General features: G+C 40.8%; 1 protein-coding gene and 1 long non-coding RNA gene across 5 annotated transcripts in view; one reads left to right on the forward strand and one right to left on the reverse strand.

The window, feature by feature from the left end:
* GNE (glucosamine (UDP-N-acetyl)-2-epimerase/N-acetylmannosamine kinase) overlaps positions 1-27,613 on the reverse strand; it is a 32,970-nt gene continuing 5,357 nt past the window's right edge. The window contains exons 1-12 of one of the 4 annotated variants that reach the window (XM_064641178.1): positions 23,701-23,744; positions 18,578-18,786; positions 15,233-15,684; positions 14,055-14,207; positions 13,538-13,750; positions 12,778-12,865; positions 9,350-9,560; positions 7,162-7,291; positions 5,118-5,339; positions 3,966-4,148; positions 3,264-3,380; positions 1-2,531 (exon numbers count right to left, since the gene is read on the reverse strand). In XM_064641178.1, coding sequence (XP_064497248.1) covers positions 2,296-2,531; positions 3,264-3,380; positions 3,966-4,148; positions 5,118-5,339; positions 7,162-7,291; positions 9,350-9,560; positions 12,778-12,865; positions 13,538-13,750; positions 14,055-14,207; positions 15,233-15,684; positions 18,578-18,741 — 2,169 coding nt within the window. In that variant the 5' untranslated portion in view covers positions 18,742-18,786; positions 23,701-23,744 and the 3' untranslated portion in view covers positions 1-2,295. Of the gene's footprint in view, positions 2,532-3,263; positions 3,381-3,965; positions 4,149-5,117; positions 5,340-7,161; positions 7,292-9,349; positions 9,561-12,777; positions 12,866-13,537; positions 13,751-14,054; positions 14,208-15,232; positions 15,685-18,577; positions 18,787-20,626; positions 23,504-23,700; positions 23,745-27,613 lie in introns of those variants that run through there. The other 3 variants (XM_064641177.1, XM_064641175.1, XM_064641174.1) reach the window with 3 other exon arrangements.
* Positions 14,206-15,352, forward strand: LOC135406763 (uncharacterized). Its single transcript, XR_010426464.1, has 2 exons — positions 14,206-14,337; positions 14,970-15,352. It is a non-coding gene; the product is annotated as an uncharacterized LOC135406763 (long non-coding RNA).

Below are 27,613 nucleotides of genomic sequence, written 5' to 3' on the forward strand. Positions count from 1 at the left end.
TTATGCTATTAAATATGATTTTTTATTCTTTCTGATTTTATAAACACACAAACTTCTTAGGGAGAAACTGCAAGGACTTCTGCACCGTGTGTACATATGCAGCAGGTTCTCAGCCAGTTGACAGAAAAAACATTTTCAAAAGCATTTTAAGAACTGTTTTTTTAACAGGAATAGATGTTAAAGGTGTTTAGAGTAAAACTTTTCCAATGAGTTTTATTCTCTTGTGTTTTTTCTGTGCCTGCACCCTCCCTTCAGCTGCTAGGGAAAAACATCTGGAGTTTGAGATATCAAAAATACAGAGCTTCAGAGGGTCTGGAAAGCAAAAGCCTGGTCCCACTTGTAGCAAGGCAGTCCACCCAGGTATCCCTTGTGATGCTAGAGGATGGAAAGATCAAATGACAGGCCTCCTCACTGTCAGAACCTCAGTGCTGTTACTCCTGATCTGAGCTACTCTCACTGTAGAGAAATGCTGACAGACTTAATGGTATTGAAGTTAGTGAGAATCACTAAGTAAACCAAGACATGTAAGAAAAGGAACTAAAAATCCCTGGTGACATAAAGCCTACTAAAACATTGAAAATAGTTAAGAACCAATATTTGCTGATTTTGAGAAAAACTATGGTATAGAGGCTGCACAATTGTTCCTAGACATCAGGAAGGTGGTGGTGGTTCTGCAATCTGCTCTGAAGATGCGAGTTCTCAGTAAGCATTCCTTGTGGAAGAGAGGATGAAGTGAAGACAATCCGTACAGATAACATTGCAGAATTAACCAGTATACTAAGAGCTATTCAGTCCAAGATAATTGTATAGCAGCGGGTAATGGTTGCAGAAGGTTGTTTCATTTCGGCTGGAGAAGAATTTCAAGTGTGGAAATAGCCCCTTTTATTCCCATGTCATCATCACGGCTGGGCTTCGCGAATGAAGATTTGGGAAGGGCTCTACCCACGTTTGTTGCAAGCGTGTTGGTGGCTAAAAAGGCCAATACAAGATGTGCATGTCCGGTTGCAAAAGGCATGACCGGTTGCATATTCCCATGTACTAACACATTATTGGACTTCTGAGAATATCAGTGGTTGAGTTAGGTGTCAAAACAGGCCATTAAATGCAGGACAGAGGGCAGTCTTATGACTGTTCCTCCACAGCTGTCTTTCTGAGAGACAGGTTGGTTTTTCAGTTTCTCCAGTATTTTGAAAGTGTGCTAAAAAACTAGCTGGATCTATATATCACAAAGGACTAGTTAAAGAAATATAAAACACAGTTTACTTAGGCAAGTCTTCATTGGTATTTGACATACTTTCTTCCCAGGCCTGAGGGTGAGGATGAGGGTCAGATTTGACTTTTCATCCTAAAAGCTGATGGTGAATGCAGGACAAGAACAGTGTACCTGCAGCCACCTGAATGGGTGAAGGGATACACCCTGTCACTCTGCAGTGGAAGAGTTTTCCCGAAAGGTAGTCTTTATCTTCAGATGTGCCACGTGGCTGAATTTCAGCTAACTTGCTACCAAAGAATAAGCAGTCCCCCCTCTGTGCTAATTTGGCAGACCAAGTAGTAGATTAAGTCCCTTGAGAAATCCCCAAAGAATAAAATTCAAACAATTAACTGTTGGCCATAGCCAGAAGACAAAGATGCTAACTTATGAGTTTGTTTGCACTGCTCTGCAGGCTGTATGCTAACTAGACTGTTGTCTTTTTCCTTCATATGCAAAGCTTCTAAAATGGGACGCTGCCCTTTAGAGATGATGTAAAAAAAACTTGGTTGCCTCTACCAAGTCCATCATGAACCACAATTTCGAGGTGTAGCCTTTTTTTATTGTATAGGCTGCTTCCCTTGTTTCCACCCACTGAAATTACTACCTGCTATTGGTGATTACATCACATTCACTTTGTGGGTGGAAGCCTGAAAAGCTAATAAACGTCTCATTTCACATAGGTGGGAAATGAGATATGGATCCCCAAGTGTTACCTATAATTTTACACACCATACACATAATCCCCACCATACATCAAGAGATGCTTACAAATAATTCAGCTACACTCAAAAGTAACGTATAGGCTTACCAACAGAAGTGCTTAAAAAAACCAGAATTGCACATCACTTCCTATGAAGTCAGATGAAGTTTAGGAAAACTACAAAAAGATAATACTTCTATTAGGAAATGCTGAAGTGGTCACTAATTACTCAGAACACTACTCTGATTCATTAGCTGCTCTCATCAAAGAAAAATTTGGGGCAAAGTATTCCCTCCACCCATTAGGAATCTGAACAGTCCATTTCTATGATTATTCCAGGTACCTAGTATATTCTACGTGTAGTATAATCCAGTACCAGGCTAGCAGCTCCAAGAAGAGCAGGATCTGCTAGATTTGAGACCACCACATCTACAGTTTTAACAGAGGACAAAGCCTGTCGATTTATCACGTCTTTGACAGCATTAACATAGTGGTTAGCTAGAACTCCAGAGAGGATCACAAGAGAGGGGTTCACGGTGTGTAGAACGTTCACAACTCCAAGGCCTAATGCAGTCCCAGCTGAAAAGATGAAGTAAAAAGAAATTAAGTATAATACTCAAAGCAGTTCTGGCATCTGTAGTTGAAATAGGTCTGTAAGCAGGAAATAACACTTGTCAGGAAAGTGTTCTGTTCCACAGGGCAGGGTTTTGGGTTTATTATTATCAGATAATATCAGTTTGCCATTAATTAAGTAAAAGGACAAAAAAAAAAGGCCTTTTTTTTTTTTTTTGCACAGTAATGCATTAATCAATTATATGGACGTGAAATACAAAATGATACATTAATCACGCTTGTAAGCAAAGCAAAAACAGGAAAGCATTACTCTCTACCATCTTAAGTGTTATCACTACATATGAGGCAGAGGAGTCTGTTTAAAGCTAGTAAAACAGTAAAATATCTTGTGTAAAGTAATACATAAATTGTCTCTGCTAGCTCAGACTAGCCATTCACTTTCCTACAATGAAGCGTCCCCAAATTTTCCAATATGAGAATGTTGATGCTTTCCTTTTTTTTTAAACTGATCTTTGCAGAAGCTTTTAATCTTGTTTATTGGAACAGATACCATGAATATACACTTCTGCTGACATTTCCTCCAACATTTATACTTGAAGTTTCATGACTGTTAGTAATTTTAATATAGGGTGTTCCTCAATGTGTAGAATGTGTTTGTAGTGTTGCAGTGCACTACTATTTCTGTATCCCCAAAAACATAATCATGGGAGTGTTCCACCCTTTAGGCTACGTTCTTACCTGTTCTGAGAATGCTCTCTGCTTTTGTATTCCCAAGCTTAGCTGCTTGAATAAGATGTGCAGCACTAACAATCTCCTCCTTCTTCATTGACATTCCTTCTACTAAAAGCAGATCATCTGAAAAGGAGGAGAGAAAGCCGAGAGCAAAACATGGTGATGTGGCAAGTCAAGAAAGAGACGGTGAAAAACCAGGCAATTAAAGTCTTTGCAGCTCTTTTACTTGCATAATGAATCCTGAACAATCTGCATAACCCTGAGTTTAGCCAAAGTAATCATACCCATATTATTCAGGAAACTACTTGCAGAAGCAGGGAATCAAACTCGAACAGTTATAGTGTGGTAATTCACTAGTCTTGCCAGGCCCAAAAGTTAATAAAATATAAATGTTCTCAAACTTATTTAAGACTGAGAAGCTATTTCTGAAAGACAATCACTGTGAAACCAAACATCCACAGAATGTCTGTCAGATTACCTTACAGCATGGTTAAAAAGGAGAGTCTAAACTCTACTGTGTGCTTCTCGTAATTCTGACACCAGTGATTCCAAATGTTCTTTGCCATTGAAAAATATTTGTACTACAACAGGTTACCAGCACACCTACTCTTGTTTCCTCGCAGAAAAAGAAGGCAGGTCTACCTTTAAAAATTTCTTCCTATACTGGATTTCAGTAATTGTGTTTTCAAAAATAAACTAAACAGATACCATCATGGAGTTTCTTGGCTTCCCTCTGTAATGCTATTCCTGAGGCATATGCTTCTATACATCCTTGGCTACCACACAGGCACTCTGGTCCATCTAAAGATACGACAATATGCCCAAGCTCAGCAGCACAGAAAGAACTGCCATGGATCAGTTCATGCTGATGAATGATTCCACCTCCGATTCCTGCAAAGGTATGAAAACTTCTATGGTTAGGAAAAAGACAAACAACCACCCCACCCCACAACAGTTTTTAAAGGCCCCAGTTCTGCAGGACTGATATTTCCTTATTCTAATACAGACAAGATAAAGTAATTTGCATCAGTGATGATCTACAGTGGAAATCAAAAATTACTGGTTACTAAAAGAACTCTTCTCCATTTGACACACCTAATAAGCAAGCTCACAGCTCCCTCCTATTCATATATGTATCAAAATTATATATAATGCTTATCTTTTCTTAAAAAGCCTATGGATGGTACTGAACTGTGCCAGATCTTTTAAGCTTGTGAGTCATGCTCTTTATGCAGAAAACTGTCCTTCCAGGTGGCCTTAAAATTTTGCACTTCAGAGAAGTTTTAATGCTGTATTGAGACAGTTAAACCTGTGTGCTAAAGAGCCAGGACACTAAAACCTGCAGGTCTCTGCTGCCCCTTCTCAAACTCTGGGTGTGGATTGATCAGCTAGTTATTACTGCCACCATCTAAAGGACTATATACTTAACAAATGAGAAAAGTTACCCCACATTTGCATTTGAGATATACTAAGCATCATCTCTCATATTAGGTGCTTATATTCTAGATACATTTCCTGATCTGACTTGTATTTCTGAAAGAGAATTAAGCTATAAAGCTGAAAAAATGCAAAATTATTCCACCTAAAGTTGCCTAGATTTTCCTTACTTGCCTGCATAGCTGTATCAGGCAGAATTTCTTTTATCAAGAAGCTTAAACTATGGAAGAGGTTTCATTTTCCTGAATAAATTAAAAAGTACCCTAAAAGACACAAATAAGAATAGCAAAAGGATTTTTGGTTTAAGAACCTAAAATATTAGGGTTTTCTAGGCATAGTGGTAGTGTTTATATTTTTAAGATCAGCTGAGCCTCTAAGTGATGCTACTGGACTTTGGGTTTCATTGAACTGTAACACACCCACCTGTACCAGTAATGAGCGTTACAAAATTTTCTACTCCTTTTCCATGACCAAATTTCCTCTCTGCTAGAGCAGCACAGTTTCCATCATTGTCCACCCAGACTGGCAGGTGAAGAGCATCAGATATTGGAGTTCTGAGATCCACAGAGCTCCACTCCTGAATGAGTTTTGTAGAGTGAAGCACAATTCCTTCTCGGGGGTTTACACGTCCACCTGTGGAAATACCTAAGTCCCAGAAACATAGGAGAGAAAAATCAAAACAAAGTCTCTGTGATACTTAAGTAAAAGACCTGTTTTTCTTTTTGTAATGACAAGAATTTTCATTTCTAATACTAGACTTTGAAGCAGAGCATGGAGTAAAAATTTCCTAAGTATTACTGGCAGTGCAATTTTTGACATGTAAAGGTACAGAATCATGGAAAGGGGGGGGTTGGAAGGGACCTCTGGAGATCATCTACTCCAACCCCTCTGCAAAAGCAGGTTCACCTAAAGCAGGTTGCACAGGATTGTGTCTGGGTGGGTTTTGAGTATCTCCAGAGAAGGAGACTCCACAACCTCTCCAGGCAGTGTGTTTCAGTGCTCAGTTACCCTTAAAGCAAAGGAGGTAATTCATAGGGTGCCACTGCTCTAATCACAATGCACCAAGTGTCCTTAAGACCGACTAGATAGGTATTGGTTAATGTTAAATCAAAGAATTAATGTTCCTACTTCAGGCAAGATTGCAGCAAATCACTTAATAGTTGTGTTTCTTGTTAATCATGTACAAAACAGATGTTAGCAAACTGTACAAAATAAATTATTCAAATCCTGAAAAATTACTGATGTCCTGAAGTCTGCTGTAACTCTCAAGGCTTAGGAAGACCAGGATTTAGTCATCCTAGGATGACTACAGATTTAGGAAAAGAATCACTGGACCAGTGATTTCTACTTAAAAATACACTGTTTTTGTGAAAAATCAAATCTGTTCAGAGATTTGTCTACTGAACAGAATAATAACCAGTAACAGGCACTATTAGCCAAACCAGTTTTCCCTAGCTAGAGAGGCTTCCAAAGTTGATAGACTCTCTTGGGACCTTTGAAAAGCAGGGCACTATTATGGAGGTATTTAGCTCTAGAAATGAAGTTTGAACATTTTATTGTAGTGCTATTTCTTTACAGATGGTGCCAGGGTTAACAATGGAAAGCAGCCACAAAACTTGTAAGACAAGCAGCTGAACCAAACATTAAAGCTGTAAGAGAGATCTAAATTGAAGGTCTAACATTTCTTCTTATGGCTTTGTGTTCTTAACATGGTTTTTAAAGAATACAACATCTTCAAATTAACTTTTCTTGTGTGATTCAAATAAGTTTTGGTCTGGAACAAACTACTTTTCCTACAGAGTATTTCTCAGCTAAAATGAAGATTCCATGTCCTCCTTAAAAATTCAGGACACATTAATCAACACCCTCATAAATGACTGTAACATGTAAGGCCAAACGTCCCAGTCACCATTAAACTGAAGAAGTCCTGTCTGGTATAAACAGCTTAATGTGGAACTCTGCTGCAGGTGCAAGTAAACTGGAAGTCAGCAAAAAGGCTGCTTTTGTCTCTGTCAGCTGCAAATTTATTCCTTAACATTCTAGCCATTTTAGTCTGCCCTAGCATAACTGAGGACTCTGCTGCACAGTTGATCCTAGCCCTAAAGAAAGGCTTACAGATGGCAGAAGAAACTTGACTCAGCTGCAGTTGTTTCAAGAGCTGTTTTGATATACATCTGATTCACAACTCCAAGACAACAGGGAGCTTCAAAATCCATAAAAGCTATGTACCACACATTTTACATATAGTTTACTTAGCTGATTATTTTCATGGCTGTTACAAACTGGAGAAACCTCGGTCTTTATAGTCAGCTTCTCATTTTCACAGTCGTTTTAAAAAGCTTGTTTAATATAATTTATGATTTAAGAGCTTAAAATACAAGAGATCCATTTTAGAAAGATGTTTTAAATTAATGACTAGTGATTTAATTCTTAGATGAAAAGACAAAGTTAGTATTTTTTAACTTACCTACTCCCAAAATCCTGCAGTTTACATTTACTGCCTCTGATGCAGCCTCTACACACATCTTTAGAATTAATTCCATTCTGTCTTCATAGGTTTTAGGGTTCAGCTGGGTATACTTCTTAACTATTTCACCCTAGAAATTAAAAACAACAAAAGAAATGTTGTTTTTAGAGAAATGTACTTAATGATGAAATGTCACCTTAATTTAAATTACAGGTCAATTTGAAGATAGAGAGCTATTACTTATCTCGTTAAAAAAAAACAAAACAGATGCTATGCTTTAGATCTCGGGACTACAGGAAAGATTCCTGACAACTCTGGGGGACAAGTTTGCAGGATTAGGCATTACATTCCACTCCTGTAATCAGCCTCCCCTGTCTGAAATTAAATACACATTTTAAGGAACACATGGCTTGTGTAAGGAAATATCACCAGAGCTACTGGAACTGTTGTTGGGCATAAACCGTGATATAGCAACACACTTAAGCTCAACACTAAAGTGTTAAAGAAAAAAAAAAGAGTAGCAATTGCTATAAAGAAGAGAAAAAACGCAGTGCTTTAAGAATAAAATATGTCCAGTTTGACTACATAAAAGGTTTGTGTGGTGTCACAGACACCGCTGTGGAGAGTCAGCCAAAGAGAAACGCTAAGAATTTAAAGGCAAAATTTACTGTCCTTTCAGAAATAACTTTTCTTCTAAGCAATTATACTTCTGAGTCACTTGTAATATTTCTGGAGTACCCTCTACTGTGATATATCACAGAATCACAGAACGGTTTTGGGTTGGAAGAGACCTCAAAGTTCACCTAGCTCCAAGCTCCATGCTGTGGGCAGGGACACCTTCCACTAGGGCAGGCTGCTCAAAGCCCCATCCATCCTGGCCTTGAACACTCCCAGGGATGGGGCAGCCACAGCTTCTCTGGGCAACGTGTTCCAGTGCCTCACCACTCTCACAGTAAAGAATTTTTTCCTAATATCTGATCTAAACCCACTCTCTTTCAGTCTGAAGCCATTACCCTTTGTCCTGTCACTACATGCCCTTGTAAATTTGTTGGACAGGGTGGGGAGGATCCAGGAGGAAAGGGTTATTTTTAACCCTAGGAGTCATGCAGTGGTAATAGAAGTATTCATTATGCATGCCTATAAGAAACTAATCTTAAAGAAATGTTCATTTTGCAGGACTAAGCCAGGGATCTGCAGAAGGTACACAGCTTAATAATGTTATTCTCCCTGTTATATCCCATGTACAATGTGTCTGAGTGAATTGCACTAAATTAATGCAACTAAGCAAAGAGGAGTAACAAACATGGCTGAGTCACTTTTGCCAAAAGAACTGTCAATGGTTTTGAGTATTAGGTCCCACCATCTCAGCATCACATGAGCAAGAGATTTTGTGGATTTTCTACGTTTAGTTTCCTCTTCACTTTTACTTTGGAAGGGGAGGGAAATGAGAGGAAGTTGTTTTGGAAGACAAGGCTGCAGCAGACATTATGAGAAGACAAAACAGCTTTTAAAAGGAATTTTTGAAAACTCAGTTATTTGTGAGAATTACATCTCAGATTCTGCCATTTGCTGTTGAATGTCTACATCTGGTATGTAAATTTTATTATGAAAGTCTGATCCTGTTCACTCTGATTTGCTAGCATTTCAACTATCATAAATGCCAGCTCAAACTACACCCTGCAAAGTGGACAGAATTTTTTTTTAAAATTAATTTTCTTCCAGGCTGTGTTGACAGAAAATGTGTTAATTTTACTTCTAAAAGAATTACACTTTTAAAAGTTGTCTTCAAGACTTCGAAGATCTGTCAGACATCTTTTAAAAATTCTGGACTGTATCAGCTCACTTAACATAGCCCTTCATCTTTCTGCAGGCATCTTACTTTGCTCTCTGGGTAACTATATCTAACTGATGTAGTCAGCAGCTATGACCTCACAACAGCAAACAGGCTTTGCTAGGTTAACATCAGTCTTAGAAGAGCAAACGAGCAGGCAAACTGCATTAAGACTTTAGGAGAGGTGCAACAAATGAGGGAAAAAAAAATCTTCTTCATCCCTCAACAACAAAAGTCAGTAGGACTACTTTGTTTTGGAGCTCTTTTGCATCATAAGCCCATATCCTCGCTGCAAGAACAGAACAACAAAAGCCAATGGAGTTTGCAGAATATCTAGAAACACAATAGAATATTTACCTTCATACTGACAATTGCTACTCGGAGATTTGTTCCACCTAGATCCACAGCCAGAGCACTCTGTGTCTCTAGAATATGGTCAATATCCTGAGAGATATTATCTTTGACAGGAGGAAAACAGAATTTCTTTTGCAACGGTTCTTTGAGGTCAATAGATTTAAGGAACTTCAAGATCCTTGGAACAGCATTACCATCTCCATATATTTTTGAGCTGTAATACATATAAAAAAAAATCCATGTAATTGGAAGTAATGTTGCAATCTGTAAAATTCTTTATATGACAGAAGACTGTAACACTGTGTAATTACAAAATTATGCTCTGGCTACTATGGCAGTACTGCAGCTCACACTATACAAGGCTGTCACAAGATATGGCAGAGTGTGATAGTGAAGATCACACAATAGACTGTGCAAGTGTGGCACTAGCTCCATTTTGGAATACAAAACTGGAATGTAGAAAACTGGAAGTTAATGATGCCAAAAACCCCTGTAAAATTAAGAGTTTGATGAAGGAACCCACATCATAAAGCAAAATAACAACATAAAAATTATGGACAGTTTATGTATGTGCTACAGGCCCAAACCAAGATGTACTTATCACACAGATGACAACTACATAACTACATTCATGTCAGCTTCCAACACGTACATCCATTTCTAAAATATCATCATACATGGTGTCAGACATATGGTATTACAGAATTAAGTTTTGTTGCTCTATTTAGGTTCTTAAGAAATATACTTTTGATTCTTGTCCTTACTTGGACAAATATACTCTCCTGAAGTTTACAAGAACTTATACATTAAAGAAATGAGGGTCAGTACTGTAGGGCTGAAGGATAATGAAAAGCATACTGCTATAATTCTGCAGCTTCCCTGGAAGCTTGCAATCAGGATTCTCTACATACCATGCCTGAAGTCAATTCAGCTATGAAGCACTGTGTCACAGAATCAAAGAACAGTTAGGGCTGGAAGGGATCTCTGGAGATCATCTAGGCCAATCCCTATGCCAATGCAGGGTGACCTAGAGCAGGTAACACATCTAGATGGGATTTTAATGTCTCCAGAGAGGGAGACTCCATGACCTACCTGGGCAGCCTGTTCCAGTGCTCTGCCACCCTCAATGTAAAGAAGTTCTTCCTCACTTTGAGGTGACACCTGTATTTTGGTTTATGGCTTTTGCACCTCATCCTGTTGCTGGGCACCACTGAAAAGAGTCTGGCACCATCCTCTTGACACCTCCTTTGAGATATCTGTATGTATTGATGAGATCCCTTCTCAGGCTTCTGTTCTTCAGACAGGCCCAGCTTCCACAGTCTCTCCTCATAAGAGAGATTCTCCAGTCCCCTAATCATCTTTGTGGCCCTCTGCTGGAACCTCTCCAGTAACTCCTTGTCTTTCTTGAACCAAGGAGCCCAGCACTGGAGACAGCACTCCAGATGTGGCCTTACTAGGGCTGAATAGAGAGGGAGCATCACTTTCCTTGACCTGCTGACCACACTTTCCAGTGCACCCCAGGATCCAACTGGCCCTCTTGGCTGCAGGGACATGCTGCCAGCTCATAGTCACCTTGACATCCACCAGGACTCCCAGATGCTCCTCTGCAGAGCTGCTCTCTAGTAGGTTCTTACAGTCCTTCCATGTGGTCTGTCCCTTTTTCCACCATTCCATAATTTTTTTTTTTTTGTTTGGAGATTTACTAGAAGCCTCCTGCTCATCCACACATGTCTTCTGCCCCATTTGTCTGATTTCTTGCTCATGGGGACACACTTTTCTTGAGTTTGGCAGTAGTGGTGCTTAAACAATGACCAGCTCTCTGGGAATCCTTTCTGTTCTAGAGCCCTAATCCATGGGATTCCTCCAACCAGGTCTTTGAAGAGGTCAAAGTTAGCTCTCTGGAAGTTTAGGGCTCTGGTCCTGCTTACTGTTTTGCTTCCCCCATGCAAGATGCCGAGTTCCACCATCTCATGCTCACTGCACCCAAGGCTGCCTCCAACCTCCACATCTTCAACCAGTCCTTCCTGGCTGGCTAGTACAAGGTCTAACCTTTCGTCATTGGCTCCTCCACCACTTGCATTAAAAAGTTATCTTCAGTGATCTGCAGGAACTTCGTGGACTGTGTGTGCCGAACTGCGTCATCCCTCCAAAAACACCAGGCTGGTCAAAGTCCCCTGGGAGAACCAGGGCCTGTGACTGCAAGGCTTTTTCCAGCTGCCCAGAGAAAGCCTCATCAACTTCCTCCTCCTGATCAGGTGGCCTGTAGTAAACACTCACAACAGTGTCACCCTTATTAGCTTGTCCCTTAATTCTTACCCATAAACTCTCAACTTGTTCACCTGCCCCTGGGTAGAGCTCGATACATCCCAGTTGCTCTCTCACACAAAGAGCAACTTCGCTGACCTGTTCTTTCTAAAAAGTACATACCCATCCATGACAACATTCCAGTTGTGAGCTATCCCACCATGTCTCAGTAACTGCAATGAGATCATGGCCTATGACTGTTCTTGCTTATTGTCCATGCTGCACACATTTGCATACAGGCACTTCAGAGAGGATCAGGCAATGGGGTTGCTTGAAGGGGTATAAGAGGATTCACCACTGCCATAAACACCCTTGATGTGTTTAGCCCTATGATTCTTATCTTATTCTATGCACTGGTTGGTATGACTTACTCCCCAGGAGGAAGCAATGGCACAAGCATTGCCACTTTGGACCCCAACCTGAGTCCTTCAGTTTAAAGCCCATTTCACCAAAACTGGCCAGCCTGCTGCCAAAGATTCTCTTGCCCTTTTTAGACAGGTGGATCCCATCACTTCCTAATAGGATACCATCATTAAAGTACAACCCCTTGTCCTGAAAGCCAAAACCTTCTCAATGGCACCAGCCACAATGCCAAATGTTGAGCTGCATTGTGTCTGCTTCTGGCTGTTCCCATTTCTCTAACCAGTAGGACAGACGAGAAGATGACTGGGACAGTGATGCTTTTTATGTGCCTTGCTAGGCCTTTATGGTCTTCCTTGATCCTGCTCATTTTTTGGCTTGTGGCATCATCTGTACCCACATGAAGAAGTGTCCTTCAGGCACAAGGCAGACGTAGGCACACGGGATGTTCTCCCCCCATGCTGCTCCTGTGGAACAAGCTCTCTTAATCACGCTATCTAAGTTAACATATGAATTTTGTCCTCTTGACTTTCTGTTGAATGTTAAATTACTAGTTATATCAAAACATTACGAGTGACATTTTGCTCTACAAATATGAATGTGCATACCAGACATTGCACTATGATTCGGAAACGAAAATAATTTGTAACCTCAGATTAGCGCGTTAAAAGCACTCCCATCAAATACAGTGAACCACCTCAGGACCAAATGTTTTTTACTCCACTGCTTTAACATCCCTTCAGATGAATTAAGACAACTGTACTCACCATGGATATTGCTTACCAAACTGAAGCTGTAGAGCATGCAGAATCTTATCCTGTGTATCAGCATCACGAACGTGAAGAACATTTTCACCTAGATGACAAAAGTCAACAAAATAGGACAGATCAGTTCCTCAAATTACATTAGAGTATAAGAACTGCTTTAGAAATGAAAAAAATTATTACTTTTTTTTCCTCTGAGGAGGAAAGATGCCCACCAGATTGCTCTGTATCAATTATGTGCCCCCCCTTGCTCCCAATAAAGCAATGGTGACACCTATGATACAATATCCTGTACTACAGAACACTAGCAAGTGTTTGTGTTCCACAGAACTCTATTATTAACAAGGCACAAATGAAAACGGGATAAATGGCTATTTGGGCCTTGTCTGTATACCTGAAATCCCACAATACAACTACTTCCTGAAGTGGTGAACAGTTCATATTTTGGAAGTGAAATTTTTATACTTATCAAACATCAAATTAGCTATGAAGTAAAACAATTAGTTACCTATTCTGCTAAATGGAATTCACTGCAAATGGAGATATATTTTCACTTGTCTATAGATAAAAGCCCCATTATCTTATGCATCACACATAAGCAGGACTAACATGAGGTATAGCAAGTGAAGCTTTAAAATGGGTGAAAAATCACGTTGCGCTGATACTGCAAGATGGGCTCTATTAAGTGTTCATTTGACTTTATCCTGGGAAGGAAAAAAAAAACCCTCAGAACCAGAAGGAAAACAGTCAAGCAAACACGTACCTGTTTCTCTTCCTGTCTGACGTGTCCCCAGGTTAATGACAGGTGTACCAAACGCTCCCACCTCTCTGACACCACAGCTGCTGTTACCAATCATACAACCAGCATGAGCAACCAGCTGAATGAACTGGTCAAAGGGGACATGCTTTACTGCCCGAAAATTGGGATGATGTTCGATGCCCTTCTTCCTCATCACGCGAACCATCTCTTTGCTTCCTGCAGAAGAACAAGGTAGAATAAATTATTCGAGTTCTGTTTTAAAATGGAAGTCCAGACAAGTAAAGGAGACAGCAGCTAGCCATTCACTCAGTTGCCAGCTCTGAATAAGTTTTGTTCTCTTATTATTTAAGTTGCATAGCTAGGCACATGAGCCCACGTTTGACCCAAAAATCCACTGCAAAAGCCTCTTCATAGTATGAAGTTAATTTATGAGGCACTAATATTGCTCCTATATGTCACATGACTTCCCTTCTAAAGCACCCTTTTATGTGTCCCTCTGTCACAAAGGTATTCTACTCACCTGCATCCACATTAGGGAACAGAACAAGTGTTCTCTTGTTGAAGGAGATGAGTGCATCTAGTGTCAGCTCAAACATCTTTATGGAATGTTTAATATCTGTGGTTACAGGATGTTGCAGAGCAACTATATAATCTCTAGTTTTGACATCTTCACCTGTCCAAATGGAGGCAAAGAAAGAACTTTTTTAATTGGCATGGAATACCAAGAGGAAGGAAGGTCATACTTTTGAAAATACTGATGTGAAAGCCCGAAGAGTTAAGGCACTGAATGGGATACCTAACACGTAAGTATCAATGCTACAATAAACCTGAAGGGAGTTACAGGGTGATCTACCCTGTTATTTGCCTCTCTAAGCACATCACATAACTTTGTAGAGACCACTACCTAAACCTCAACAAACTGTTAACTTGCAAGCCTACCTCTAAAGCTTTGCAAGACTATACCAGGATCAAGGAACTGTTCTCACAACAGTGTAAACCTGCAATAAATCCTGAAGCTGCTCTGGTTTTCCGTCACTTGTACCTCCTCAAACAAAACTTCATTTCCATTTCTTTAAAACAGTCAGTCATACTTGTTTTAGTACATTTGATAGAAACTGATCTGCAAAACATACTGATCAAAAAAGACTCCAGCTTCCAACGACACAGGTTAGCGTGCCCTACAGGAGACTGCTTTGTTAAAGATAAAAAGAAAGCACAACTCCCCATTGTTTACAGGATTTGTAAGTTAATGAAAGTGAAACACCAAAAGCCTTTGGTGCATGTTGCCTTGTTGCAGTGCATTCCTCAAAAAAAAGTTCGTAATACAAATTCTGTTAGATTTTCTTTTTATATTAGGCCTGAACAGCTTTGACTCTATTTAAACACATCCTCTACACGAAAATAACTGTTCATGTAAGACTGTTCTGTTTTTCAGTTGTTCAGCCCAGAGAAATTACCCATTTAAGGAGTTACTTTTTCGACTTGGCAAAAGGACCAGAAGTGTTCACTAGGACAGATTTGGAGCTTTTTGGCTATACAAGGCAGGCTACACAACAAAACAAAAAGAAAGGAAACGTAGAAAGAAAGAAATACCCCGTACTATTATCAAATATATTGTTTTTTTGGACTGCTAACCTAGTTACTGAGTCTGTCTAGTGTTGAAAGTCACAGGAAAAACACAAAAAGCGGACTGCTTACCTAGCCACACGCGTATAATACTCATGTAGTCCTTGTTTTTGGCAGAGAGAAGCTTGTCATACGAGGGACAGCCCGCCAAAAGGATGCGGTCGTGGTCTTCACACATGGCTATCAAATGCTGCTCTGCACTCCTCGTGCAGCACACGTGGTAATGGGCCAGCTTGGTTATGGCATGTCTGATGGAGTCATCGATGGTCCCACTGACCTCCCCACCCTCGATGTGCAGGATGCGAATGTTCATCAGGGCTGCAGATGTGGCCAGGGCCAGAGCGTCGAATCTGTCCCCGTGAACTATCATTATGTCAGGTTTCAGGCGGTTGAGGACATCTGGTAACTTGACTAATGCAAGGCCCACTGACTCCACCATAGCTGCCTCATCCTCCCCTCTCACAATGGTGTGTAATCTTGTATGGATGTCGAAGTCATCTTGTTCAATCATACGATAGGTATTACTGAAGGTAACAGAAGAAGGGTGAGAGTAAACACAACTCGGTTTTACAGCAACACAGCCTGACAAAATAAATGCAAATTGGAACAGCTGCACTGGGGTTTGAACAAAGGCTTGCTTATCACATCTCCTTCTTTAAGAAAAATTGGCTTTTAAGATTTTAACAGAATATTCTCATCCACGTGAAGATTCTGCCTCATATTGCAAGCAACAAGTTTTTCTAGACATCTTTAATGAGGAGATTGGCTGAACATGTTCTGGAAATCCTCAAAAATCAAACTCTTTGTTCATGTGTTTGCAGAGCCTTTCAGAGAATAGATATGGCACAATTTCCTTTCAGAAAAGGTATGTTTATCGACTTCACTGGACAACTGTGTAAATACAACAGATACAATGCAAAGCTGAGGCCTGTATGCTCAAGGAAAACATCCTGCAGCTAGGGTATATTATTCACATTCTATATTTGAGCTGTATCAAGACTCTGCACAAAGCCTTAAGTTCAACAGAAAACAGGCTTTCACACCAAAGAAAAAAAGTTTTTCCAAACATACTACCAGCTTTAGTCCACAATAAGAAAGTTAAAACATTCCTTGAATACTGAGAATTATTATTGTTTACAGTAATGTATGTGAAATAGAAGAGATCACACATCTGCATAAAATTACCTGTTTACAACAGTCACAAAAAGTGACCTTAGCAGTCTGCACACTACCGGAATTCCTGTCTGGACCGTGAGAGAAAAAACACAGAAGTTTTCCAATTTTGTTTTCAATCCATCCGACATTCACTGTCTTAGTAAAAGGATTACATTTTTAAACTGATTTAAACTGGATTTAATTTTCATTAAATTTACTCTTCTACTCATATTCTGCAACTTAGTATCTCACAATCTGCAAGCTGAGCCGAGATGGCAAAGACTATAAAGTGCTCCAACTCAAGTAAAGAAGTGATCCCCATTCTGCATAACTAAAGAAAACTCTTATCTATTTATCTATTTGATTCTGCTCACTGCTGTAACACAGGATATATTGCCTACAAGTAACTTGTAAGGTAATTTGTATTTCTTTTTTTTGTTTTGTTTTGTTTTGTTTTTTTTTTAAAAGGCAAATCCTTTTTGTTTTACTGAGTGAAGTGGCTCAGATTTTTATAGCATAAAGCTGCATTATATTTCCAACTCCACTTAAAAATACCCTTCATATACCTGCCTTTTTCTCTATTATGTGCATTTACCTCAAAAAAACTTCCTTCTCTTTGCTTCTATATTTTTTTGCCTTTTTAAAGGTCAAAATCTAAGGAACAAATGTCTGTGCATTTCTGATGGTTTTGTTTCTTTTACTATCCTCCACATATTTCAGTAACAAACATTTCACAGGATCACTGTCATTTGATTTCTGCTGCTGTTGACTACCCTCCTCACATCCCTAGAACACATATCCCTAGGATTCCCCAGATTAAGGATTGCAGGGCTAGGCCCTGAAAAAAAAAACCAACCAAGCAGTACCTTGGTTTTAGGATGCTTATCACAAAGCAACTAACAGCAACATTATTTGTCAGATCAAAATCTCTATTGATTGCTTTGTGCGTTACAACTCATTTATAATAGAAACAAATGCTAAACACCTTGGAACTGGGAAAGAAGTATTTCATATTATTTTGCACAAGTCTTGCAGACAGCAAAGGATTATGGAATATAGAAAAATCAGGGCGATGTTTCTCCTCATTAGCAAATGAAAGGGATTATTGTATTTCTCCAATCAGACAGGATGCAATCCAACATGCTAACCTGTCAGGAAGTTTGTTTTTTTCTTTCTTGTCTGGTTTTGTTTCGGATCAGGTTAGTTTTGTGGCCTTGAATTCACCTTGCCATGTTGTTGGATGGAAACAATGTCCAGCACAAAGCAAGCAACAGAGCATGTTTGCAGAAAGAGAACGGTCACCAGTGGAAATTCCTGTTTTAGCAGATTGACATAATATAACTTCCTCCCATCCTAACTTACAAAATGCCAAAATTTCTCATTCCAAAGACCAAAAAGTGTCTTTACTTGAAGATACGCTTATACATTTCTAAAAGTTCAGAAATGCTGATATGCTGCAGACTTTAAGCTAAAGTCTGATTTTGTCTTGCAAAGTAAGTGTTTTCCTATCTACTCCACTTACTGAGCCCAATCTGGCAAATGCAGCCAGAGGAAAACCAACCACAATCCCAGCAAGAATATGCATGCTGTTCCTTCTGTCCTTTTCACCTGGCATGTGGGAAGCCCTTCCAAAGGAAGGAATTTAGACCAAGACATTTCATTCTCCCAGGAAGGTGATCTGACTGCTTACTGGTGAAGTGTTATGGAGGGGGACCCTAATCTTCCCTGCCTGACCATACCTAATATATCTATCACTTATTTATTTTGTCAGAAAGAGACAACCACCCTTTCCTACCTCCAAGGTCCTGGAAGTGAGAACTAACAGTTTTCCCCTGGGATATGTAATATGTAAGTACTTTGTCCAATAACTATGCAAAGTGGAAGAGCTGCAACTTAAAATGACTGAGGAGTATCTTTTTTCTGTGAAAATTAAAAAACTGTAGCACATTTTCATTTGATAATCACCAGATTCTTACAGAAAAATGAAGGAACTGAGTTTCTCACTTCATACAGTCTGTGATCCTGCTGAAGAGCTCAATTACAGCACTTAAAGAAAACTTTCTAAAATTCCAAGACTGGCTGAAAAAATCCTAGAAATATGCAATCTCAGAAGGAGCCACAAAATAAAACGGAATCTGAAAAAAAATCTTAGAACTTTGTTGCTTACACTGACAATCCCAAGACTCTTTTTTACCTAACATTCATGGTATCATTGCTAACACCCCAGAAACAGATCAGTAGAAAGATAAAAATTCACCTTACCCATAATCATCAATCAGGTGGGAACCAAGCACTACGACATCAAGCTCAAAAAACTGTGGTTCTGCCTTAATACCAAACATAATGGGAGCTAATTTTGAATAATCAGCACGGTTGCAAGTAGCAACACAAACACGAAGTTTGTGGTTGTTTCCATTCTTCTCCATGACTTCCTTTTGTTTCTGTTTTGAAAGATTCTTGAAGTACACTTCCTGGCATAACAGAGAAAAAAAAGTGTATCATTAGTAATAGTCATTTACTTGCAGTAAAGGGTACACTTCATGAACAGTACACACAAGTAGTCCAGAACTGTGGACACACAGTAACCAATCCATTGATAACAGACAATTAATACCTTAAAGTATGTATCATCAGAAAATTTTAGAAAATAAGACTTTTTTTTTAGTTAAAACTCAATATCCCTATTTCTAGAAATAATATATAAAAACTCTGTGTAAACCATATTTAACTATTATGAAGTTCAGCTGTAATTAAACAGCTGTTCCCTGTTCAGATGGAAACCTCTGAATAAGTAGAAAAATTACTGTGCCTTAGCATGAAAGAAAGAAAATCTCATATTCCAAAACCACAGAATGGAACAAATTGCTCAGATGCATCCACTGAGAGACTCCATGAATGAAAAAGAGAAAGTTTTTGACTGAGTTGGTTTACATGTCTTTGTTAAACATATTTTGGTCAGGTAAGGCAAGTTAAACATTGACTTCTAAACCCTTACATACTGCTTTGTAGGCCAAAGTACATTAAGATATTCACTAATACAGTACTGGGTTACAATAAGCCTGTTCAAAAATATACATATAAATATATATAAATATATATATATACATAAAATATCCCCAAATAACCCAAATTTCCTCTCCCCGCAAACAGAAATTAAGAAAGTGTTAGCAAGAGTTTATCAGACCCACCATTTATAAGGTGGTGTTTGGTTTTTTTTGTTGGGTTTTTTTTTTTTTTTCCCCTCCTTTCAAACATAACAGTACTTTAAGTAAGTATCATCCTTTTGGTATGAAATCTAATGTTATGTCGGATTTTCGCTCCATTTAAAATGGCAAATAAACTTCTTCCAGATTAACGCACAAGGGCTGCTCATCTCTGACTCAGAGCAGCATCAATCTCTACTGGTTTTGTCAGCTAGGGAAGCTCTTTCCGAGCAGTTGCTACACAAGCATGACAATAGTAAAAGAAGCACGAAATTGCTCCTTTTAGTATTGTCATGTGTGTATTGTCATTTCATACTCCTTTTAGACTACACTTAGATTTTTTTCAGTAAAGTTCCAAAAGAAAGGCTACTGTGACATCTCTCTCTTAAGAAACTTAGAAAATTCAGCAATTTTTCAAGATTTCCCTATTTTTAAGCCAGATTAGTTCAGGTTTTATCACACAAGACGAGAAGTGATGCTTTGGTATAATAGTAATGTTAAGGTGGTCAGGAAACTATGCCAGATTGTCAAAGATATTTCTGATCTCCACTTGCAATTCACTATGGCTCAACAAAACTATTGACTGCTAGTCATGTTTTCTCTAGTTAAACTCCAAAAACTGTGACTCCTGAAAGAGTGGTTTACTCTAGCTTTCAGAATAAAACTGAGGTGACAAAAAGCAAGGATGGCTCCCATGACTAAGCTCATAAGAAATGGCATTTACTTAAACAAAGCAGACATGGCTACTCCATACAACTTCAGTGGAACAGATACAGCCTGGAATTTCAGCTTTTGATTACCATGATGACTACTTAAGCTTGGTTTTATGGATTCAGCCATAAAGTAATAAACATTATTTTGTTTATATCAAGCCCCTTCATTTGGATTTACATTTGAATGTTACATAAACAGTAATATGTTAATTAATTACTGTTTTACACTTCCAAAGGATCAGATAATAATCCTTCAGGAAAATTAATTATTTATTCATGCTGAAAATATCTGCACCTATGTGGATACATGATAGCTGTTTCAATTTAATCTTGCCCTTCTTTTTGTCCAGCATGCTTGAAATACTTTAATGTACGTAAGAAATTCAGTAACTCACGTTGAAAATGGAGGGAGAGTAGTTTTCAGGATTTTATATGCTGTATAAACATGAGTCAGAGAGTGTGTTATCCTGTATCATTGAGTGAAACCTCAAATCACATTAGCCAGACAGACTCAGGTATAACTGAACCACTGCTTTTCCTCATTTCTAAAACAACCTCTTTCTGGAGCTGGTTTTGAGCAGGACATCCAGTCATTATAAATGTAAAAGCAGACACTAATTAAAATAAAACCACGTTCAAGATGTGAAGACCACTTCTGACACATCTATAAGCTTGTCTCTGAAACTGCACGAACAATATTAGAAGCAAATCTCTCACAAGACCCTTCAAGTCAGCCACTGCTGCATACATATCCTATACTGTATGAACTGAGAAGCTAAACTAGAAGGGCACAGAGTAAGGAAGTGACAAAGCAAATTTACCCAGAGTTTGCTTATTCCAAGTTACCTGCCTGAGCTAGGACCATCATGTCCCTCTGACAAAGCAGTTACTTTTTCATTTATGCAACGAAGGCTTTTAAGAAGCAGAAAAATTTCTGTCCTCCTTTATCTTCAAGCACTGCTTAAAGTTCTAGAATCCTTGAATCTAAACCCAGAAAATACCATCTCCTAAAACAGTGAGTCTGTTAAGTTGTAAAAAAAAGTATATCTCACGTTGCATCATACCTAGACATCCAACAGAACTGAATCACTAGACCACATATCTTTCCAACCACGCAGATCACGTTCAACTACAGCTGGTACTGGCTGCAGTAACGGTCTCTTGAAATAATTTTGGAGGTAGATGTGGAGACACTTCAAATACATATGAATTGACTAGAATCAAAAGCAATTCCTGGTATTTGTGCATTTCAACTTCTGCTAAATTACAGTTTCAGTACGCCCCAAAGCAGAATTATTTTTAGTACAGCCTTATAACTCTGTACCACAATAGTTTCAAAAAGCTGCCAAGTAAGCCATGCACTGCCCTTGGTGCAGTTTTTCTATTGCTGTTCATTTTAAACACCTGAAGAACCACAATATTTATCCTAGCAAAAGAGAGGTAATAATGCAATATAAGTGGTAACTCTATGTGGAAATTTACCACTAATTAAACTAGTCTACTGCTTTTCAGGTTAAGCTGGACGTTTTCTAAAGGAACATGCGATGTATGGCTACATCACAGTTCAATAACACATATAATTCTATGCTGGCTCTGACCTATCCTGAACCCAAAGCAAAAATAATTCTGTATTTTCAGATAGCATTCACTGCCAACAAGTAATGGCAAAGTCCCTTCAGCCACTAACAGTAAATTCCTTCAAGCAGAGCTGTAATGTCCTAGCTACATAATTTTGTTGCCACTATATTTTAGAATTTATTAACAGCTTCTGCAGGCAAATCATCTATTTTCAGAACTGTTCACCAAAATTACTTGAAATAATTAATCACTACAGCTGCCTCTGAGTTTCCAGGTGTTTGATGATATACTGAGTTTATCTACACAGCATTCTCTAGCCTGGGGATCTTCCTTTTCCAAGATCTACCTCTTCCACCTTGCAGGGACTAACAATCTTTAGCAGAAAGGAAAAGAAATAAAACAGTGCTCCATGAAGGACTACTTGAAATAATTAATCTCTACACCTTTGGTTTACTGCTCTTCCATATTCCATCCTAAGGCTTTTAGACTATTGGAGGTTCGAGGACTTTCTGAGACTGGGAAATTCTGGGCCAGCCTTTGAAGCGACCAAGGAAGCTACTGTTTCTGTTAGTGGTCTGAGGTGCACTAGATATGTCTCCATCAGTGTTTCATAAAAAAATCACACTAGTGTATATTCTACATCTGCACCTCTGAAGTGATGTTTTTCAAAATCAAAGAGCCTGCAACACTCCCACAGTCTCTACACTCTGCATATGCCTGTGCGTTTGGGGTCATTTCATCTTCCCACTCGCTTTGCTGTGTGGCAAGCACGCAGGATATCCTGCCCCAAACTCCATGCACCAGTAGGTGTGTTCCCGCCACCCTTCTTTACCCATGGAGCCATCAGTTCTACACTGCCTGCCTGCACACACACTCCAGGCCTGCTCCTGCATCCCAGTGCAGGTGACTACACACCCTTCAGACACCCTCTAACACCTCTGTGTGGGTGGGAAAGCACTTATCACCCTGTGTGCGTGCTAGGGCAAGAAACCCTTCCCACCATTTTCCCTCACGGATGGGATTGACCTCTTCACTGGGTCCCTTCCTAGTGTGAGGGATCAACCCCCTGTGCCTCTCCAGCATATCAATATGCTTAGAATCATAGAATATTCTGAGCTGGAAGGGACCCACAAGGATCACTGAGTCCAACCCTTAGCCCCGCTCAGGCCCATCCCCAAGAGTCACACCATGTGCCCGAGAGCGTTGTCCAAACACTCCTTGAACTCTGTCAGGCTTGGTGCCCTGACCACTTCCCTGGGGAGCACGTTCCAGCGCCCAACCACCGCCTGCATGAAGACCATTTTACTAACATCAAATCTAAACCTCCCCTGCCACACCTTAAGGACACTCCCCTGCTACCCACGTGCAGGGGCTGCGCTGGTACTCCCTCCCTTCCGCATCCCTCACAGCCCGGGAAAACCCACGCCTGCACCCCCCGGACACCGCCCGTGCGCACCCTCCCACTGCGGGGGCTGCGGAATCCCGCACCCCCGGGACACGCACCTTCCCACGGCAGGGAATGCCTAATCCCGCACCCCTGGGACGCGCACCTCCCCACTGCAGGGAATGCCTAATCCCGCACCCCTGGGACGCGCACCTTCCCACTGCAGGGGCTGCGGAATCCCGCACCCCTGGGACGCGCACCTTCCCACTGCAGGGGCTGCGGAATCCCGCACTCCTGGGACACACTCCCGCCCCCCGCCCGCTCCGTGCCGGCTCCTGGTGCAGGCGCTGCCGGCGGGGCACTTCCATCCCGATCTCTGCCCCGCCGCTCCCTCCCGCCCCCCGCTCGCCCTCCGGCGCGGCCCGCCCTGCCCCGGCCCGCATCGGCGCCGCGGTCTGCGCGACCCCGGCCCCTCCGACTGTCGCAGAGGCTGCGCTTCCCGGTCACCTTTCCCCGCGCCGAGCCCGCAGGAAGACCCGCCTCGGCAGGAAGTGAGGAGCGGCTTGCCCCCTGCGGCGGGCTGGGCCTGCGGGGCGGGAGCCGAGAGCGGCCCGGGCGGGCCCGACCCCCGGAGGTGTCCGTAGGGCCGCATGAAGGTTTGCCTCCGCAGAATCACAGAACCAGTTAGGTTGGAAAACATCTCCGAGGTCACCCAGCCCAGCCTGAGACTGAAAGACGTGATGTCGACCAGACCATGGCACTGAGTGCCACGTCCACTCTTTCCTTAAACACCTCCACAAGGACGGTGACTCCACCACCACCCCGGGCAATCCGTTCCAGTATCTAAACGCCCTCTTCTGTCACGAAATTCTTCCTATTGTGAAGAAATCCTTCCTATCCTTCAGTCAGGACAGCCTCATCCTGTCGGTTTATATATGGAATACCCCGCAATACCAATCAGGAGGTCTGGAGACACACCATCTATAACGCAGCTGTCTCCTTTGAGAACACACGCAGGATCACCCTTGAGGAGAAAAGGCAACGCAGAAAGAATTGTGTCTCGCAGAATATACCATCTAAGGAGTCTTTCTGCTGTGCCTTTTGCAATCGGATATGTCTGTCACGTATTGGCCTCATAAGCCACCAGTGTGCCTGCAACAAATGTGGATAGAGCCTTCCCAAATCTTCGTTCGCGAAGCCCAGCCATGATGATGATGACCCCGCAATACATATCTGAGCAATCTAGTAAAAAAACCTGCTGGATGATCTCACAGCTTCAGTGGGGACCGCTGTCATGTTCAGAGCTTTTACAGTGAGGGCTGTCAGAGAACTGCGGGGTTGCCGCAGGAGATGCACAGCCAGGACAGACCCAGCCCACAGCAGTGCATGGAACAGCAAGGCAGGATGCAGCTGCAGGCTGTGAGGAACCGCAGCCCTCCACAGTCAGAGCACCTGCCTTGTAGCTCACGACGAGTCTCTGGGTGAGATGCAGGATTCTGTGACTTCGGTGTTAATTCAGCCAAGAATGCCTGCATTTCTTTAATGATGACTTTGCTGGCACATGGCACAATCAAGAAAGCTGTTAAATGAGCTGTCATGTATGAGCTGGTCATCTCTGTGTTCCAGTTGACTATAAAAGTGATGTGGTTTGTTTTTTCAAGCTGGGTGTGTTTTGGGGTCAAAGTGCTCTCCCATTAGTGAGATGACTGTGACTTGGATCCTACTTCAATATCCTAGGCACCATGTGTTAACAATGACAACTTGTGCCCCCTATATTCTGCTATGGAAACACCTAACTAAAACATTTTGGTAGCTGGTGTCACACCATCCTAGTACAATGAGAATTCTTCACCCATTTTTATCCCTCTGATCGATCTCACATTTGTGTGGCTGACAGTCTAATGTGAGCCTTATATCTGAACAAGCCTGTGCAACAATCAGCTATTTGGTACCTGCACTTTGACACAGTTTTTTAGTCCAGATTTTATCTTTTTTCATCCATATAACATCTGAGGGCCTTAAATCCCTTCTCTTTTGCCCTTTAATTCGTAGAAAAAATTAGCCATAAGAGTGACTCCTGTGTCTGACATATCTAAAGGAAAGTAGATGCAAGGAATAGGATAGTTGAATTCCTGGCCTTTACCAGGGAGAAGAAGTTGACTTTTCCATCAGTTACAAATACTTGTTTAGAAAGGCTTTGAGAAACAAATACTGAAGTCTTCAACTAAAAAAAAAAAAAATCTTAAAAAGGGATTATTAAAGCAAAAACCCTTTAAAACTTGCTCTTAGGAATTTAAAATTATGAAGTGACTGTTTCCCAGAGAGCTAGAAAGAACATCTTGTTGTGATGTTCAGAAAGTCCTCAGACAGCTATGGTTCAGTGAGTCATAACTCCTCAAACACTCATTGAGAATATTGCAGCACGCCCACTTCTTAAATTACCAGAGATCTTCACTTGAAATACTGACCAAAGGTAGTAATAGCAACTGGGAGGCACCTTAGGTACAATTCATGTCCCATTTAAACTGTCTTAATTGTTCTCTGCATCACTAGATTTCCTTTATGCATATTGCACATTGCTTTAAAACCTACGTGCATTCTGGAAATGTCATTATAAGTTAATTTGAATTGTCTCCTGTAAATGCTTTCAAGTTGTGGTAAGCTCACCAGCATTATCTACAGCTGGTTTCACTGAAACAAAATGCTGAGGAAGGGCCTGAATCATATTTGAGCACGAGTGTATGGAAGTGTGAACACATGGACAGATTCTAATTTATACTTTATATTTGTACTATCACAGCTATGAGCAACTGCATTGAGAGTTAATTATTCTTACAAGAGCGTCAGTGCATCTCTTGATGTGATTTTTCTGGAAATGTTCTAATGGTGTTTCAGCATGTTGCAGCATAAGGTGCAGAAGATAGGAGAAAGTTTATGCTCTGTTAGGTTATTTCTCCCCCGCTGACCTCACATACTACATAAACAAGATGAAATTGATCTTGCTCCTAAGTGAGCCCTGCCTCAAGTCCTTCCAGCAGACAGATAAATGCTATGCAGAAAGGTAAGATGGGAAAAGCCTCAGCCCTGATCAGCCCTATGCTTTGCTGCTCAAAATTTCTAATAAAGAGGGCCTCTTGCCCTTGGGGCAGTAGTGGGGTTCCTCCTTGTGGCAGTAGTGGACTTCATCAGAGGACTAGGGTCTCAGTATCCAGATAATTCATTGGCCCTCTCCTTATTAAAAAAGCTATGCAGAAATGGTAAAGGCTCTGCAGAGACTAAATAGACAGTAGTGCAAAAAGTGAGGGAAATGCTGGAGATGAGGAGCTTACTTTTTTAAAGAGAAGTCATATTGCTTAAGGTTTGAACAGAAGAACCAAGATCAACTGTTTTGGTTTGCAGCTGGCTTGGACTCATTGGAAAGCCATCCTGAAAGAGGTGAAAGGTGCTGAACTGGAACTGTCTGTGCACGACTGTGTCCAGGAGATGGACAGTGTGGACACAGTCAGTAGCACTCTGATCTTCTGCACTAGTGCTAAGCACTGTGTTACTTCTTCCCTCCTGAAAGCAAAGGAATACGACTTTTTAAATCAATATCTACATGACGCAGATCTTCAATTACTTCTCTCCCTAACTCTTCGTTTATGTCCATTTTATTTATGTCAAAACAGCTGCTGAGTGTAAGAAAGTGAAAACTTACACTAAGATTTTCAAAAGCAGCTGTCCATGTCAATTCTATACTGTCCAGCCTAAAGCACCTGAAAGCAACTTCAGTTTTAAAGGTAAGGATCACAGTGCTTTCAGAAGAGCAGGTCCCTCTGGCACAGCCAAACCAACAACCTCTAAAGATTCTGGCACAGTAGTGCTCCGTGCTGTGAAGGCAATCCAGTATAAATATCCCTTATAGGAGAAGACCAAGTAACACGTACTACATGAGATAAGGAGAATATAAACAGATACACACAGTAGGGAATGCACAACAAGTTTTCCCTTCCTGCATTTTCCTGGTTGTTCTTCCATATGCTATGCAGTTAATAATAACTGTAAGCAACCACATCACAGCTTATATCTGATGTTCCAGAGAAGCGGAAGAGATGACAATGACACAGATGCTATGCCAAGGGAAGTATGGGGGTTTATTCCCTCCCCAGTCACAGCACAGATCTCTCACATCTTTGCTCACCGTCTTACACCAACACCAAATGGGGATCTACATGTAGGTAAGACTGTTAGGCACAGAATTCCCAGCCAAGGGAGAGGAAATAAAAAACTATGTGAAAATTTGTTCCCTGTCTTTCAGAAGGTACTGTCCAAAGAAAAGCAATGAAAGGAGCTTTCTTCTGAGGAGTGGCTGAGGGAGCTTATACCTCTCTACATATACCTGAAAGGTTGTAGTGAGGTGGGGATCAGTCTCTTCTCCCAA

This window comes from Pseudopipra pipra, chromosome Z (assembly GCF_036250125.1).
Source record: "Pseudopipra pipra isolate bDixPip1 chromosome Z, bDixPip1.hap1, whole genome shotgun sequence".
NCBI classification, from domain to species: Eukaryota; Metazoa; Chordata; class Aves; order Passeriformes; family Pipridae; genus Pseudopipra; species Pseudopipra pipra.